The 16312-nt window shown below is 46.8% G+C and overlaps 1 protein-coding gene across 2 annotated transcripts in view; it reads left to right on the forward strand.

Moving 5' to 3' along the window:
* Positions 1-1075: 1075 nt before the first annotated feature.
* The window catches only part of ARHGAP6 (Rho GTPase activating protein 6), a 488327-nt gene continuing 473090 nt past the window's right edge, over positions 1076-16312 (forward strand). Inside the window, exon 1 of one of the 2 annotated variants that reach the window (XM_047715475.1) lies at positions 1076-2581. In XM_047715475.1, the coding sequence (XP_047571431.1) occupies positions 2003-2581 (579 nt within the window). In that variant the 5' untranslated portion in view covers positions 1076-2002. The remainder of the gene's footprint in view (positions 2582-16312) is intronic. The other variant, XM_047715474.1, reaches the window with a different exon arrangement.

Genomic DNA, 16312 nt, shown 5'->3' on the forward strand with positions numbered 1-16312 from the left:
CCTGAAAATTTTATATGGAGTAAAAGAAATCTTCCAAAATCAAAGTTGGGCAATTCTTACATACCCACAGCAAGGTGAACATTTGTGCCAAACACCTGCGTTTGTAAGTTCATTGTAAGTTTTTTTTTTCTTTAATACAATAAATGGTAGAGAAAAGTTACCTTTACATTCATATATAATTTTCTTCCCCCTGAAGTGGTAAGAGGACACATGAACATAGTTAAAAAAAAGTATGTAGGCATTTCCAACATTCTGCTCCCCTGTCCAGGAGGTTATAAGTTGTGTTGCAAAACCTAAAAGTTACATCACAAAGCCCGCTAGGAGGCCGGTGAGGCTTCGAGCTTTTTAGATTCCAGGGGTTGGACAGTAGCTGGAAAAGCTGCTTCCAGACTCGTTTCCAAGTGAGGAACATTGACATCGCCAGCTTTCTTCAGCTTCCCAGGAATGTGGCCGCTGTGCACTTCGCCCAGAGGCGTCCGAGAGCCGAACCCGGAGACCTATCACTCGGGAGCGCCAATCTCCGAAGCCTCTGGGCGGACGCTGCTTTGGGCGCCTGCCTCTCACTCACCCATCCTCCTCGAATACATTCACACATGACCCTTACTGGACCAGGACTCCCCCCACCTCCATAGTAGGTCCCCATCTCCAGCCCGTTCATTTGCAGCCACTGCTTTTGAACTGAAATCTGCCCTTAAAAAAAAAAAAAAAAAAAAGCTGTAGGGGTTGGAAAAGGAGGACAGGAGATTTAACTCCCAACTTTAGAGCAACCGTCCTGGGCTGCCCATCTGACACTAGTGGGTGGGGTGCAATCTGACACTTCCTTTCCTTTCCAGAAACGTGAGTGGTGCTGGCGCCCCCTCTATCTGGGGGAGGGGGGACAGGGAGAAGGTCCGAACTTCCGTCCTCACTAGCTATCTCCCCTGGAGACCCGGTATCAGCAGCAAGCTGCGCTCTCACAGCGCGGCTCCCGGGTTTGGCGCCTGGAAAACTCCACGTTCTGCTTTCTCCTGCTCTTGGCTCCGCCCCAGCTCCAGACCTGGCTTCCCTCCCGCCCTACCCGTCCCGCCCACCCCCTTCCCTCTGCCTCCAGCGTGAGCGTGCGGGGACAGCTCCGCTCCAGCTCTGGGCCCGCAGCTGGGCTGCGAAGATCCAGAGCCTTTATCCGGTGGGGCTTAGACACTCGCCCCTGGGGCTCTTTCCGTAGCTCCCTGAGCGCAGCCAAGAATTCTCTCCCACCGTAGCCACTCAGCTCTTGGGAGGCCCTAGGCGCAGCGTGGTCCGGTCCGTGTCCCCACTTCGTAGCAAGGTTTGCACCCCGAGGGATCCTGGAGCTTGGAGACACTCTCGCACCTAGCCAGTCGGAGGAGTGGGCACAGCAGCCAAGTGGAGACCAGACGCGCAGCTTCAGGGGCCGGGGCACAAGGACCGTACAGCCCAGGCGCAGCTCGGGCGCCCAACTTCAGAGCCGGAGGAAGTCCCTCTCGCAGCGGCGGGGAGCGCAACAGAGGGACGCGCCCTGAGCGCACGCCCACGAGGCCTCCTCCTCAGCCCTCGGGACCGTTCTTAGGGCGCGAGGAGGAGCTTGCTGAAGACTTCGAGGCTGTCCAGAGCCAGCGAGCGGGAGCGCGGCGTGTCCTGCCTCGGCTGGGAAGGGGGAGTGGCGCTGGCGGGCTGGAGCTGGGGACCCAGAGAGCGCCTGACCTTCCTCCTCTTCCTCACCCCTTTCGCGACTTGGGCTCTGGGGGAAAGTTCTAGTGGCCACAGGAGGCCATCCGACCTCTTTCCCTAGAAGGCCGGTGATGGATCTTCTGCTTCTGCACCCGCTGGGGCACTTGGAGCGCGCTGGTGGCGCGTGAGCCGGGCACTGCCCTCCACCGCCCTCGGCCAGCCTCGGGCCAGTACCGCCTGGCAGCCCAGTCTGAGCCCCCTTCCTTTCCCGGCTCCAAATCGCCAGCGTCCCGGGAGCGGGAAGAGGGTGGCCCTTAGGCACAGTCACGCCGGGATGTCCGCGCAGAGCCTACTCCACAGTGTCTTCTCCTGCTCCTCGCCGGCCTCGGGTGGCTCGACCTCGGCCAAGGGCTTCTCCAAGAGAAAGCTGCGCCAGACCCGCAGCTTGGACCCGGCCCTGATCCGTGGCTGCGGGGGCGAGACCGGCGTGGAGGGCAGCTCCCGGGGGGCCACCGGGGGCCGCCTCTGCTCCCCGCTGCCCCCAGCCGAGGGTCTCGGCCCGCGCTCGGCGTCCTCCCCTAGGGGCCCACATCCCCGGGCCAACCGACTCCCACCCCCTAGACCCCTCTGCTCATCCTTCTCCACGCCAAGCACCCCGCAGGAGAAGTCGCCTTCTGGCAGTTTTCACTTTGACTATGAGGTCCCCCTGGGTCGCGGTGGCCTCAAGAAGAGCATGGCCTGGGACCTGCCTTCAGTCCTGGCTGGGCCTGGCAGTGGCCGCAGCGCCATCCTCTGCTCCTCCGGGGGTGGCCCTAATGGCATCTTCACTTCTCCCAGGAGGTGGCTCCAGCAGAGGAAGTTCCAGTCCCCCCCCAACAGCCACAGCCACCCCTACGTTGTGTGGAAGTCCGAGGTAGGTAGGGTCCCGTGCTGTGCATTCTCATGGCCCAAGGCTGGACACCTGGGCATTTGTTTAATTCCATCACGTTTACAGCACCAGGGACCCATTGAGAGATTTCCATGGTGTGGCTGTCCCTCTTTGGCCGGTTAAATGGTGCCTGGAAATGGGATGTCCCTAGTGGCCACCCATGTGTGTCTTGTTAGGACTTCTTGGCTTCACTTTGGAGCAGTGGTGGGAGCTGCAGGGAGAGCTGATGTGCTTTCCTGTTTGTGCTGTGGGCGATTTCAGAGGGTCGTCTGATCCCTTCATGCACTGCGGATATTTTTCAGAACTCAAATGATCTAATTCCTGTGCTCTTATAAGGATTGGATGTAATGTGTTTTGAAATATGTCTGCCATCTGGTTGCTCTACAGAGAATTCAGAAACATTATTCTGGAGGGTGCTGTTGTGTGTGTGTGTGTGTGTGTGTGTGTGTGTAGGTGTGTGTGTTTGGGTGGTATGGGGAGTAAATACTAGAATTCTCTAGTTTGATCTTTTCTTCTCCCTACAGGTCTAATTTCAGGAATCTATGATACTGAGTACTAGTCTAATCTAGGCGAAAAAGAATCTCTGCTCAGGCTATGAGAGATCATGGAAATATGCCCAAGTTCCACTAAGGACAACTACTAGTTAGTGAAATATATGCAAATCGGGAATCTTTAATAAACAGGGAACTGAGAGGGAGCTATTTGGTACCTTTAAAATGTTTGCTGTCTGGTTAAGAAGAATGGAGACTAGAGCTCTTGGGAAACTGTGGTCGATGGGTACTTGGAAGGCAGCATGCTTTTAGGGAGTAAATAGTAGTTGTTTTAGAAATGAACAACTTCCAATCTCTTTCAGTTCACAAATTCTATAGATTTGCCTTGGATCTCTTTCCATAAGGGAAGGGAGATTCCATCAGTTGTAATTAAATATTTTAAAGTACAGTTAGAATTACAGAAATGAAATGAAATACCATGTAATTGCTGGAGATTTGGACTAAATAAAGGAAACGCAATCAAGAAAAACAGTTTGAAAATAGCATCCAAGATCATACCTCGCTCTGTTACCATGAGATAACTATGAAATTTTGGCTTTTAATAGACTGTCTTAGAAAAATCAACAGTATTAATCAGAAACATTAGTATCACATATTAATAAAATATTGGTTATTATGTCAAAGTAACTTGCTGTTGGGTGGGGAGTATGGATTACAAAAACTAACAAACTCTGCTGACTGTTCTGCCTATTTTCCTGAGGAAGATAGGCAGTAGAAAGAAAAGTCAAGTCAGAGAACAAGAGATTCTCTCCAAACCAGGGAACTCAGCATTAGGAAGAGGATAAAATATCTAGATGTTGAATTTCTCTTGGTCTTTAAAAGGGGCTGAATTCCTGCTATATAACAGAAGCACACATTATCAGACCAATCCTGTGAGTTGAGAGGAGAGAGAAATGCAGAAGCAAGCCAGATTCTTGGAGTGGACGGCCGCTGATGTTCACGTTTAAACCCGATTGCATCATTAAGAATGTCTCTGCTTTTCTTAACAACTGTACATACTTGAAATATAGTATCCAGATGCTGTTGCTGTTATGACCAAAAGGTCTTCTGCTATAGAGGATCACGGCTGGTTAGAAATTATCTTCTTATCCACTAAAATCTCATCCTCAATGGGCAAGTATGGGAACTGCGGCAATAGCGGTGGCTTTTCACTGTTCTGTACAGTATCTGGGCAGTTGGCTTAGCTTGGCTACCATAACTTGCACCTCTTTGCACTGGTTAAAACTTAGTACATAGCCGTCTAGCAAAAGAACATTTTCTCATCAAGTGTTCACGTGGGCGTATGTGTGTGTGTGCACGCACAATTTCTTGAGTCTCAAGGCAGACATGGAGTGACTGGATGGAAGGAAGGTCCAAGGCTGGTTTTGTTTAGTAGAGGCCCAGATATCCTGTTTAACCCCTGGGTCTGGGATTTAATGGCCTAGATCACCTTTCAAAGGTTTAAGGCTTTGGAACCGTCTCAAAAACCAAGGAAATTCATCCGGTTGGGCACTGCTTCTCCTTCTCACTTGCAAACGAGCTGGCTCATCTCTCCTAAAAGCAACTCTTTATCAATAATGTCAAAAGCCCAGCAAATGGACACCTTGCAAGGTTACTTCACGTGGGCTCTGGAGGGGTACTTGGGTTGCTTTGCTTTTCCTGGTTGCTCTGGCTCAGGGTTTCTCGACCTCTGCGCTGTTGACAGTTATGGCTGGGTGAGTCTTTGTGGTAGAGGCCATCCTGTGCCTCGTAGGATGTTTAGTAGTGTCCTGGGCCTCTACCCCCTAGATGCCAGTAGCACTCCTCCCCACCAGTGTGACAGTGACAAATGTCGACAGACACTGCCGAATGTTCTGTGGGGGACAGAATGGCCCCGACTGAGAACCACTGCACCAGTGAGTTGAATGTGAGCTCCTCATGCTGGCTATGCAGCGAGTGCCCACGTCAGTGCTCTCAGCTGGCATGAAGTTTCCCTGAGGCCTTTGTCCCCTCCTAAAACCACATGTACTTCTCTTTGGTCATGCGTGCCTCTTATGGTTCATGAACAATTCTGTTTATCTTCCACTGAATCCATAGCCAGACCTGAGAATTCACCCTCATTCAGGTCTAGCCAGTGATGGATCACAGTTATTTCTGCTTAGTTCTTTGAGCAGCTTCTCTGGTTTTAAACTAAATTGTTCCTAAAGTGGCTCCCGCTCCCAAGCTTCCCATAAGTGCCTGTAGCTCTGTGCCTTGTGCTCACTCAGAGCTCCCAAATGGCCATTTTATGGCCTAAAACCAGGAGGTATTAAACAAAGTCAGCTACGACTCTATTAATATTTCCTTACTATGTATTTCAGGATTGTTTTAACAAAAATGGATTCATGGACATGCTGGGTAGAATACCTGTTGAGTAGAAAAAGAGAGAAGGCAAAGGAGTAAGTGACCCAGTTGGTACATGCTTCTCAACTTGTGTTCTTAGAAGCCCAGCTCTGTCCGTGATTCTGATCTCAGAGGAGTAAGGTCTCCTTCCAACCCTGGCATTCTCCTGATGCTTACGGATCAGAGCTAGGATTATGCTCATAGCTGACTAGGAGCTTGCCAGCTTTGAGAACCCATAATTAACATGATCTCTTTCTACCCATGACTTCTTTTCTTCATTCCTGCCATAAGCACTTCTCGAGTGCAAGATTTCTCTAGGTACCAGAAATACAGAGAGGCTAAAATATGGTGTTGGCCCTTAAGGAGCTCACAGTCTAATGAGGAGGACAGATGAGTTGACCGGTAGGTACAGTGCAGAAGGATCAGGACAGTGGGGGACTGGGCTGTGTGTGGGGGGCGTGGAGGGTGATGATTCATTGTGCTTTGGAGAATTTTGGAAGGCTTCACTGTGCAGAGAACACTTGAACTTGATCTTCAGGGGTGCCTGCCATTTAGAAGAAGGAGGGAGGTGATTCCTTGGTGAAAGAGAAAGGAGTGGACGCGCAAAGGCACAGAGGAGTTGGTGACGTCAGAGTGTCCAACGAAGAGGACTTAGTGGCGCTTGAGTGCAGCGCTGGTCTGGAGGAGGAGGTGAGGACATCTGTGGCTTATTTTATGTAGCAAGCAAGTGGCTGTCTATATAGTAACCTAATGAGACCAGAAATCAGGCACATATTTGGGGGATCATAACTGACTATGGGCATGGATGCAAATGGCAGGAAGGCCAGAGCTCATGGCCCACGCTCCAAGGCCCCTCTTGTTATTAAATCTGCAAGGAAGTGAAAGGGAGTAAAGTGCTTTTGAAGTTGGGAGTTTGGTATGCCTGGAGCATAGGTTATGTCTCGCTGTGTTTTGGATAGTAGTGTTCAAAAGTTTGGGTAGCATTCATTATGAAGAGCCCCACTGTGCACGTCCCAGGAGTTTGGACTGGACATTTTGTGGGGTGATGGTTCTCAACCTGGAGGTGACCTCATCCCCAGGGGACATTTAGCAACGTCTGAAGTCAGTTTTGGGGTGGTGATATAGTAATTTCCTATTGCTGCCATAACACATGTTTTAGTGGCTTAGAGCAACATAAATTTATTACCTTCTAGTTCTGGAGGTCAGAAGTCTGAAATGGGTCTCGCAGGGCTAAAGGCAAGGTGTTGGCAGGACTACGATTCTAGGCAGTTCTAAAGGCTCTACGATCTGTTTCCTTTGCTTTTTCAGTGCCCCCTTCTTCCATATTCAAAGCCAGCCTTGTTGCATCTCTTCCACAGTCCTTTCTCTCTCTGACTCTCTTAAGGACCCTTGTGATTACGGTGGGCTCACCTGGATAATCCAGGCGATCTAATTGTTCTAAGGTCAGTTGATGAGTGCCTTTAATTCCATCTGCAGCCTTAACTCCCCTTTGCCACAGAGCCTAACATATTCACAGGTCCCAGAGATGAGGGCGTGGACATCTTCTGTGGACATTAGTGTGTTTGCCACGGCAGTAGGTGCTCTTGGCATGTAGTGGGGGAGAAGCCAGGGGTGCCGCTAAACATCCAGTGATCTATAGGGCAGTTCCACAGCAAAGCATTCTCAGTCCTTCGGTGTCAGGCGTGCCCAGGTGGAGAAACCCTGTGCTAGAGACTGGGAGAAATGGGTGATTTGTTTTAAAAGCATGAGGGTGTAACATGATCAGATATGTATTTTAGAGCGATCAGTCTGGTGTCTGTGGGGCGGTGGGAGATAGTGCATTAGCAGAGTGAAACAGGCCGGGGGTACAGAGATTCAGAGGAGGCCGGCATGGGAAAACCATGCCAAGCATCCTACAAACAGATGGGAGTTGGCATATAAACATAATACTTCTGTATTTCTTTTCCACTTTAGCAAATTGTTTCCTGGCATTATTGAACTACTACTGGGTTCGTCTCTGTAGACTAGTGGTTTTCACCTGTGGGTGAGTTTGCACCCTGAGCACATGGGGCAATACTGGCAGTGTTTTTGGTCGCCAGAACTGGGGTATGGGGTCGCTACCTACATCTGGTGGGTCGAGGCCAGGGATGCTGTTAATGATCCTGCAGCGTGTAAGACAGGCTGCTGTGGCAAAGAACTATCCTGCTTGAAATTTCAATAGCGCTGAAGTTGAGGAATTTTGTGTTATGTGCTACTTTATACAAGAAACGGAATTCTAGGTTTTGCTTTCCAGTACTTTTTCTCTCATGTCATTTTTTCTTCTTTTCTAGTATATGTCGACCAGAACTCTGAATTAGGAGAAAAAAAAAAAAAAGCCTTTCCAAAAGATACTGAGGATAGAAAAAAAATGTGGGGTTTCTAAATATATGTGTAGGGAAAAATTGAGTGGTAAATATATTATGGTGGAAACTGGAATTAAAATTTAAAGTGTAGGCAGAGATGAATACTGTTGTTAAAAATAGAGGCTCACTGGTGTCACCAAAGAGAAAGTAATTTGAGTAAGACAGCTTCGCATATGAAATTGACAAAGGGCGTTTTACAAGGAATTATGTCTCAAATCAGCATAATGTTGTGAGAAGTTACAAATTAGGAAAATAATTACTCAGCTTTCATATGCTCTCTCTTGGATTATCCCTCTGTTAGAGTTCATCCCTAAAGTAATTTTAAACATAAGTAGAGAATAATGTGAAGGTAACTTCTCAGATACCTGGAGATTGAACTTTCACCAGAATTTAGAGATTTGCGGGTTGGAAAGAGTAAGTTTTAGACTCAAGAAGGACCTGGGGTAGCATCTAGCTGTAACCTTAAAGCCAGGGATTGGAAGGATTAAGCTCAAATTCAGACAAGCCAAGGGCAGAACTACCTGGAAATTCTTCTGGACTCTCAGTATAAACTGCCAAACTCCTGGAAAAAGTCTGTGGCTACAAGCACCTTATTCCTTTGCAATCTCTTTTCCATCCCCATTACTTACAGAAACAGTTCTCTTGAAGGTCCCACAATTCTAGGACTGTTCTTAGACCTCCTTTGGCTGGACTTCTTTTTTTTTTTTAAATTAAAAATTTTTTTAATAAACATATACTGTATTTTTATCCCCAGGGGTACAGACCTGTGAATCGCCAGGTTTACACACTTCACAGCACTCACCATAGCACATACCCTCCTCAGTGTCCATAATCCCGTCCCCCTCTCCCAACCCCCCTCCCCCCAGCAACCCTCAGTTTGTTTTGTGACATTAAGAGTCTCTTATGGTTTGTCTCCCTCCCGATCCCATCTTGTTTCATTTATTCTTTCCCTACCCCCCAAACCCCCCATGTTTCATCTCCACTTCCTCATATCAGGGAGATCATATGGTAGTTGTCTTTCTCTGATTGACTTATTTCACTAAGCATGATACCCTCTAGTTCCATCCACATCATCACAAATGGCAAGATTTCATTTCTTTTGATGGCTACATAGTATTCCATTGTATATATATACCACTTCTTCTTTATCCATTCATCTGTTGATGGACATCTAGGTTCCTTCCATAGTTTGGCTATTGTAGACATTGCTGCTCTAAACATTCGGGTGCACGTGCCCCTTCGGATCACTACATTTGTATCTTTAGGGTAAATACCCAGTAGTGCAATTGCTGGGTCATAGGGTAGCTCTATTTTCAACTTTCTGAGGAAACTCCATGCTGTTTTCCAGAGTGGTTGCACCAGCTTGCATTCCCACCAACAGTGTAGGAGGGTTCCCCTTTCTCCTCATCCTTGCCAGCATCTGTCATTTCCTGACTTGTTAATTTTAGCCATTCTGACTGCTGTGAGGTGGTATCTCATTGTGGTTTTGATTTGTATTTCCCTGATGCCGAGTGATGTGGAGCATTTTTTCACGTGTCTGTTGGCTATCTGGATGTCTTCTTTGCAGAAATGTCTGTTCATGTCCTCTGCCCATTTCTTGATTGGATTATTTGTTATTCCGGTGTTGAGTTTGCTAAGCTCTTTATAGATTTTGGACACTAGCCCTTTATCTGATATGTCATTTGCAAATATCTTCTCCCATTCTGTCAGTTGTCTTTTAGTTTTGTTAACTGTTTCCTTTACTGTGCAAAAGCTTTTGATCTTGATGAAATCCCAATAGTTCATTTTTGCCCTTGCTTCCCTTGCCTTTGGCGATGTTCCTAGGAAGAAGTTGCTACGGCTGAGGTCGAAGAGGTTGCTGCCTGTGTTCTCCTCAAGGATTTGGATGGATTCCTTTCTCACATTGAGGTCCTTCATCCATTTTGAGTCTATTTTCATGTGTGGTGTAAGGAAATGGTTCAATTTCATTTTTCTGCATGTGGCTGTCCAATTTTCCCAACGCCATTTATTGAAGAGGCTGTCTTTTTTCCATTGGACATTCTTTCCTGCTTTGTCGAAGATGAGTTGACCATAGAGTTGAGGGTCTATTTCTGGGCTGTCTATTCTGTTCCGTTGATCTATGTGTCTGTTTTTGTGCCAGTACCATGCTTTCTTGATAATGACAGCTTTGTAATAGAGCTTGAAGTCTGGAATTGTGATGCCACCAACTTTGGCTTTCTTTTTCAATATTCCTTTGGCTATTTGGGGTCTTTTCTGGTTCCATATAAATTTTAGGATTATTTGTTCCATTTCTTTGAAAAAAAAAAAAAGGATGGGATTTTGATAGGGATTGCATTACATGTGTAGATTGCTTTAGGTAGCATAGACATTTTCACAATGTTTGTTCTTCCAATCCAGGAGCATGGAACAGTTTTCCATTTCTTTGTGTCTTTGGCTGGACTTCTGAGAAGAATTGCCACACTGTCCCTCCTGTGCTCCTGCTCTGCCTTTGCCCACCACCCTGAGTCACAGCTGCCACCTCTCCATGCCAGTGTCTCTTCCTGTTCTTCTGTCTCTGTGCTGGTTCATCTTTGTCCACCAATCCCCTCAGTCCTCTGTTTTTCCTTCAAATCATTCTCCTGTGATGATCTCATTCAGTCTTGCGACTTGAGCCATCATCCCTCTCGGGGACATGCTTACCTGTTGTGTTTGAGTTCCTGACATCTCTGCCTTCCTCCTGGACGTCTGCTCACAGTGTCAGCTGGACTCATGTTCTGCATGTCTGCATTGGAGCAGGTCATCCCCCTTCCCTGTGAGCATGCTTCCCTTTCTGCATTCCTAATTTTGCCTGGTGCCACCATTCTTCCACCTGCTTACTTTTCCCAGGTTGCAGGCATCTCCAGTGCTCCCCTCTGCTTTCTCTTGTCTTCTCAAATAAGTTACTCAGTTCTGCTGTGGTTACTTCTCATTTGCTCCATTCTGAAATGGATTTGAAGTGGAATGTATCCCCGCTCCTACATCTTTCTCCAGCTCTTCCTTCTCATTGCTGCCGCCTAGTCCATGTCCTCATTGGCTGTGGCTTCCTGCTTGGCCACCCTGCCTTCAATTTCTCCCTCTACCCATCTGGCTTATGGGACTTTTACTCCAAAGACGCTTTGTAATCATGTTAACTTTCTGAGCAAAAACCTTTGCTGGGACTCAGTATGTACAGAATGAAACCCAGACTGCTTAGCGAGTCATTTCAGGGGCTTTTACAATATAACCTTACCCTACCTCCTCTGTCCCCCATGAACTCTGGTCCAGGAAAACCAAACTGGCCACTCAGCTAGGCAATCATCAAATATTTATCAAGTACCGGCTGTGCACGTGACACAGGGACATGTGGAACAAGCAGGCATGGCCCCACGAGGTGCCGACCCTTTTATGAAAGCAACACTTTCAAATAAACAGATCCCTGTGCTGTTCAGAATGCTGTGGCATTATCATAGGACTACTGTAGACAGAGCAGTGCCCCCCTCCCCAACAAATGTCCATGTCCCGATTCCCGGAACCCATAGTTACGCTACCTTACTTGGCAAAAGGCACCCTGCAGGTGTGATTAAGTTAAGAATCTTGAGGTGGGAGATGATCTTGGATTATCTGTGTGAGCCAGGGTCATTCCAAGAGTCCTTTTTTTTTTTTTTTAAAGATTTTATTTATTTATTTGACAGACAGAGATCACAAGCAGGCAGAGAAGCAGGCAGAGGGAAAGAGGAGGAAGCAGGCTCCCCGCTGAGCAGAGAGCCCGATGTGGGGCTCGATCCCAGGACCCTGGGATCATGACCTGAGCCTAAGGCAGAGGCTTTAACCCACCCAGGCGCCCTCCAAGAGTCCTTGTAATAGGGAAGCAGGAGGGTCAGAGTCTGAGAAGGAATGTGGGGACAGAATGAGAGAGAGGGAGGGAAGGAGAGAGGGAGGGAGGAAGAGGAGGGATGACTTGGTTTTGAAGGTGCTCCACTGCTGGCTTTGAAAACGGAGGAAGGAGTCATGTGCCAAGGAATGGGGCAGCCCTTAGAAGCTGAAAAGGGCGAGGAGATAGATTCTCCCTTAGAGCCTCCAGAAGGAGTGCAGCCCCAGTCCAGTGGGACTTCTGACCTGCAGAACAGTGAGAGAATAAATGTGTCTGATTTGAAGCTGTAGAGTTTGTGGTGACTTCTTACAGCGGCAATAGGAAGCCAGTACAAGGACTAAGGGCGCCTGGGATGTCTAAACTGAAACCAGTGGATGGGGAAGCTTTGGCCAAACAAAAAGGAAGGCAGGTGGCACGCTGGCTAGCAGGAACAACCTGTAGGTCACCAAAACGTAGTATGCTCCAGGAACTTTGAGAAGTCCCCCGAGAGGGGAGTATGAGAGTGAGAGATGGCAGAAAGTAAGTCTGACTGGGCCTTGAGCTTCACGATACAGATTTCATCGCTTAATGCCAAGGCTTCTGTAGAGATTTTTGTCTTCTCCTTCTTAATTTGCTTTTGATCAGTTGGTCCCCTGTCTCTCTGAGAAAGCTCCATTTCCATTTCTTGGCTCAGCCAGATGCCATCTCAGAATAAACAGGCTTTGAGCATGGTACATGTCATGACACATTCAGCATTTGCACAATTGTGAGCTTATTTTTCCACAGTGGGATTTTGATTCTTCTGGTCTGGTGCCTGCAGCAGGGAAAGTGTGTTCATATCAGAATCCAGTCAGTGATTTGTGGGAGTCTGTGTTCTGACAGCAGTTTTCCAAATCCTGGAGACACACCTTTGGGGCGTGACATCTTGTTCTAAAGTTTACTGCATCCTCTCTGGGCCATTGCTTCTGAAAAAGAGAGAGTATAATTGCAACTCTCTTACAGTACGGCAGAAGAGGTAGAATGTAACATGTGAAAAAATGAAATTAGTTATTGTGTTAGTTAAGAATGATACTTTCATGAGCTCTTAGGGAACTGCAACTCAAAAGTACAATGGCATACCGTTTCATGCCCGCTAAGATGGCTACAATGGAAAGGGTAATAACAGGCGTTGGCAAGAATACCTCCTATGCGATTGGTGACAGTGCAAAATGGCGCAGCCGCTTTGAAAAACAGCATGAGGGTTTCTCAAAAAATTAAACATAGAGTTACCGTAGGACTCAGTTAATTCCACCTCTAGGGACATATTCAAGAGAAGTGAAAATATGTCTTTGCAAAAACGTGTCCATGAATGCCCATAGCAGCATTATTGTAACAGCCAAAATGGTGGAAATAACCAAATGCCCATCAATAGATGAAGGGATAGGCACACTGTGTCTGCCCGTACACCGCAAGATTGTTCAGCAATAAAAAGTGAAGGAAGCTCATCACAAGGGGCCACAAATGACATGATGCTGTTTATATGAACTGTCCAGAATAGGCAAATTCAGACACAAAGTAGATTAGTGGCCACCAGAGGCTGGCAGTAGGGAGGAACAGGGAGTGACTGCTAATGGATCCTGGGTTTCTGTTTGGAATGTTGAACACGTTCTGGAACGAGATAGAGGTGATGGTTGCACAACCTGGTGAATATCCTTTAGGACATTGCTGACCTGTGCACTTCAAAGGGTTGGATTTTACAGGATGCGAATTTGAATTTTTTTTTAAAAATTTTTTTTTTAAGATTTTATTTATTTATTTGACAGAGAGAGATCACAAGTAGACGGAGAGGCAGGCAGAGAGAGAGAGGGAAGCAGGCTTCCTGCTGAGCAGAGAGCCCGATATGGGACTCGATCCCAGGACCCTGAGATCATGACCTGAGCCGAAGGCAGCGGCTTAACCCACTGAGCCACCCAGGCGCCCCAAGGATGCGAATTTGAATGTCCGTTAAAGAAAGAATGGTGTTTATAGCTTTTAGAAAATATACCAACATTGTTGCTACACCATCTTTTCAAGAAAACATCAACCCAAGTGAGCAGTCATGCAGTTGGCCTAGGCCTAATGTATGGGAAATGCTGGCCTGGAAGACACAGCAAGGGAAGCAGTAATGGCTCGGGCAGATTCGGTGCAAGAGTTGACAGCCAGCCCAAGATTCTCTGAGATTGGTTACCATGGAGATTCTGTATCCTGATCATTAGGCCTTGAAAGCAAAGTGATTAAAAAGATTGTTTTTCGAAATACGCAGGGACTTTAAAAACTACTTATGATCTTGAAAAATTGCCAAGCCATATCACACCAGACCTATTAAATGGCCAAAGATTTTTAGGAGCCATTAGAATTAAAAGCAGCTTGAGAAACCGCCCATCAAACGATGGGCCGATGGACCCAAGAGAAGGCTAAGCCTATACTCTTCATGTCTGTGGAGAAATTGGAAATGAATTGAGTTGGGTGGCCCACGGATCAAGGAAAGTGACATGTTATTGTTTCTGTATATGTGGGCCACTCATGGAAATAGGTGAATTCATACCACCTGTAGGAGCCAAAGTGTGAAGAAGCATGGCATTGCTGATAACTTCATCTCTCAGGTGTTAAGAAACAGTTAGGCAAGCTGGTCCTCTGAGACCTAAATGGCTCTTGAGCCAAATATCACTCTTCTCACATTGGAACTTCCAGTTGATTCCCTGCGCCCTTATTTCAGTTGATGGATGTTGATGGTGATGGCAAGTGAAACCACAGTTCGTGTTTGCAGAGTGCTCACCGGTTTCTTTCTGTTATTACGACAATCCTCTGGGATGATGCTGTCAACATTTATTTTGTACATGAGGACACTGAGACTCTGATTAAGAGGCAGCCAAACTGAGTTGGAGAGGAAAAGAAGTGAATGGGTTAGAGCTGGACTCTGAACCAGACTGCCTGGGTTCAGATCCCAGCTCTGCCTTGTAGCCTTTGAGAAATTACAAAGCGTATTTCCTCCTCAGTTTCCTCATCTGTCAATTGGTGATAAAGTGCCTGCCTCAGGGAGTTTTTGTGAGGATCGCAACACTTAATTACTTGGAAAGTGCCCAGCACATAGGAAGGACTAAAAGATACCAAGGAGAACAAGGTTAAATAAGTGGAAGAAGTGTCCAGGTCAAACAACTAGGAGGCAACAAAGGTGGGACTTGCATTAAAATATTACATCAGTAAAAAAATACGCTTTCCACACCTACTGTGTGCCGGGAAGCTTAATCTTTTCGTTGTGGCTATCGAAGAGAGCTTAGGTGATCAACAAGTGAGTGAGTAGGCCTAGTTGAGTTAGACAACAGTGGAAGGCAATTTGAAATGTATTTTGCAAGCTGTTAAGTAAGATATACTTTTCATGATAGGCACTGTAGCAACAGCAGGCTGTCACTCCTGGTGTTTTGGCCTAGTGACTTGGAACACAGGAATTTGTCAGACTTGCATTGTGGATTTGTTATAACCCAACATGCCAACAGGCCTAGGGGTAATAACCTTCATTCCCACATGCTAGTCATAGTAAGTTCATTGCATCAGACACTTTTTGTTTGTAGAATACTTAGAATGTTGGAAACTGGAGAGCTCGCAGTCCAGCCCTGGTTCTCTAGCTGGTAAATGGCAGACTGCTTTCTCACTTCAAGCTTGGTGTTTTTCTCACCTCTTCGTACCACCACTGTCACGTGAGATCAAGCTGACTTTTCTCGTGGCTCATCTCTCCAACATCTTTCCAGGCAAACAGGGTAGCATCACTAAATAAGGCTGTAGCATCTACATTCAGATGCTTGTTTTTTTCTCTCAAAATCTAACTGTAACTCCTATTAACATTTCTAGACTGACTTCAGCAGGCTAGAAACAGAATATTAGGAGGGGAAAGCTTTAAAAAGTCTTCTATGTAGTACAGATACCCATGTGATGCTTAAATCCTATCTATGAAATCCCCAGTCTATTCCTGGACCCCACAAATGAAGACCTTCACAGTTCTGCCTTTAGATTTTAATAGACATGGAAATTCTTCCTGAAATTGTGTTTAAAAACCAGTCTCCCTGGTACTTTTACCATGCTACAAATGAATTCTGCCGCTCCTGTTCTGCAGATAGTCACTAATATTGTGTTATCCTTTTCTGCAAGTTGGCTTAGCTTTCTTTCTGAGTGTCAGCACAATGTTTGGTCATATTTTCTTTTTGGCAGATAAGAATTGTGAATACATCAAACTAGAATTGAAGAATAGTTTAAAGTTATACTATTGACCCAAAGTTCTCTTGGAAACTACTTACAGAAATGCAGGATTAGAGCTCACTGTATCAGGGTACCTGGGTGGCTCATTTGGTGAAGCATCTGCCTTCAGCTCAGGTCATGATCCCAGGGTCCAGGGACCGAGTCCTGCACTGGGCTCCCTCCTTGATGGGGAGTCTGTTTCTCTTTCCACTCCTCCCCCTGCTTGTGCTCTCTCTCTCTCTCTCACGTGCTCTCTCAAATAACAAAATCTTTTAGATTTTAAGAGAGAGTGAATGTGAGTGGGGGTTTGAGGGGAGAGACAGAGGGAGAAGCAAAAGCCCCGCTGAGT

This window comes from Lutra lutra, chromosome X (genome assembly GCF_902655055.1).
Source record: "Lutra lutra chromosome X, mLutLut1.2, whole genome shotgun sequence".
Lineage (NCBI taxonomy): Eukaryota > Metazoa > Chordata > Mammalia > Carnivora > Mustelidae > Lutra > Lutra lutra.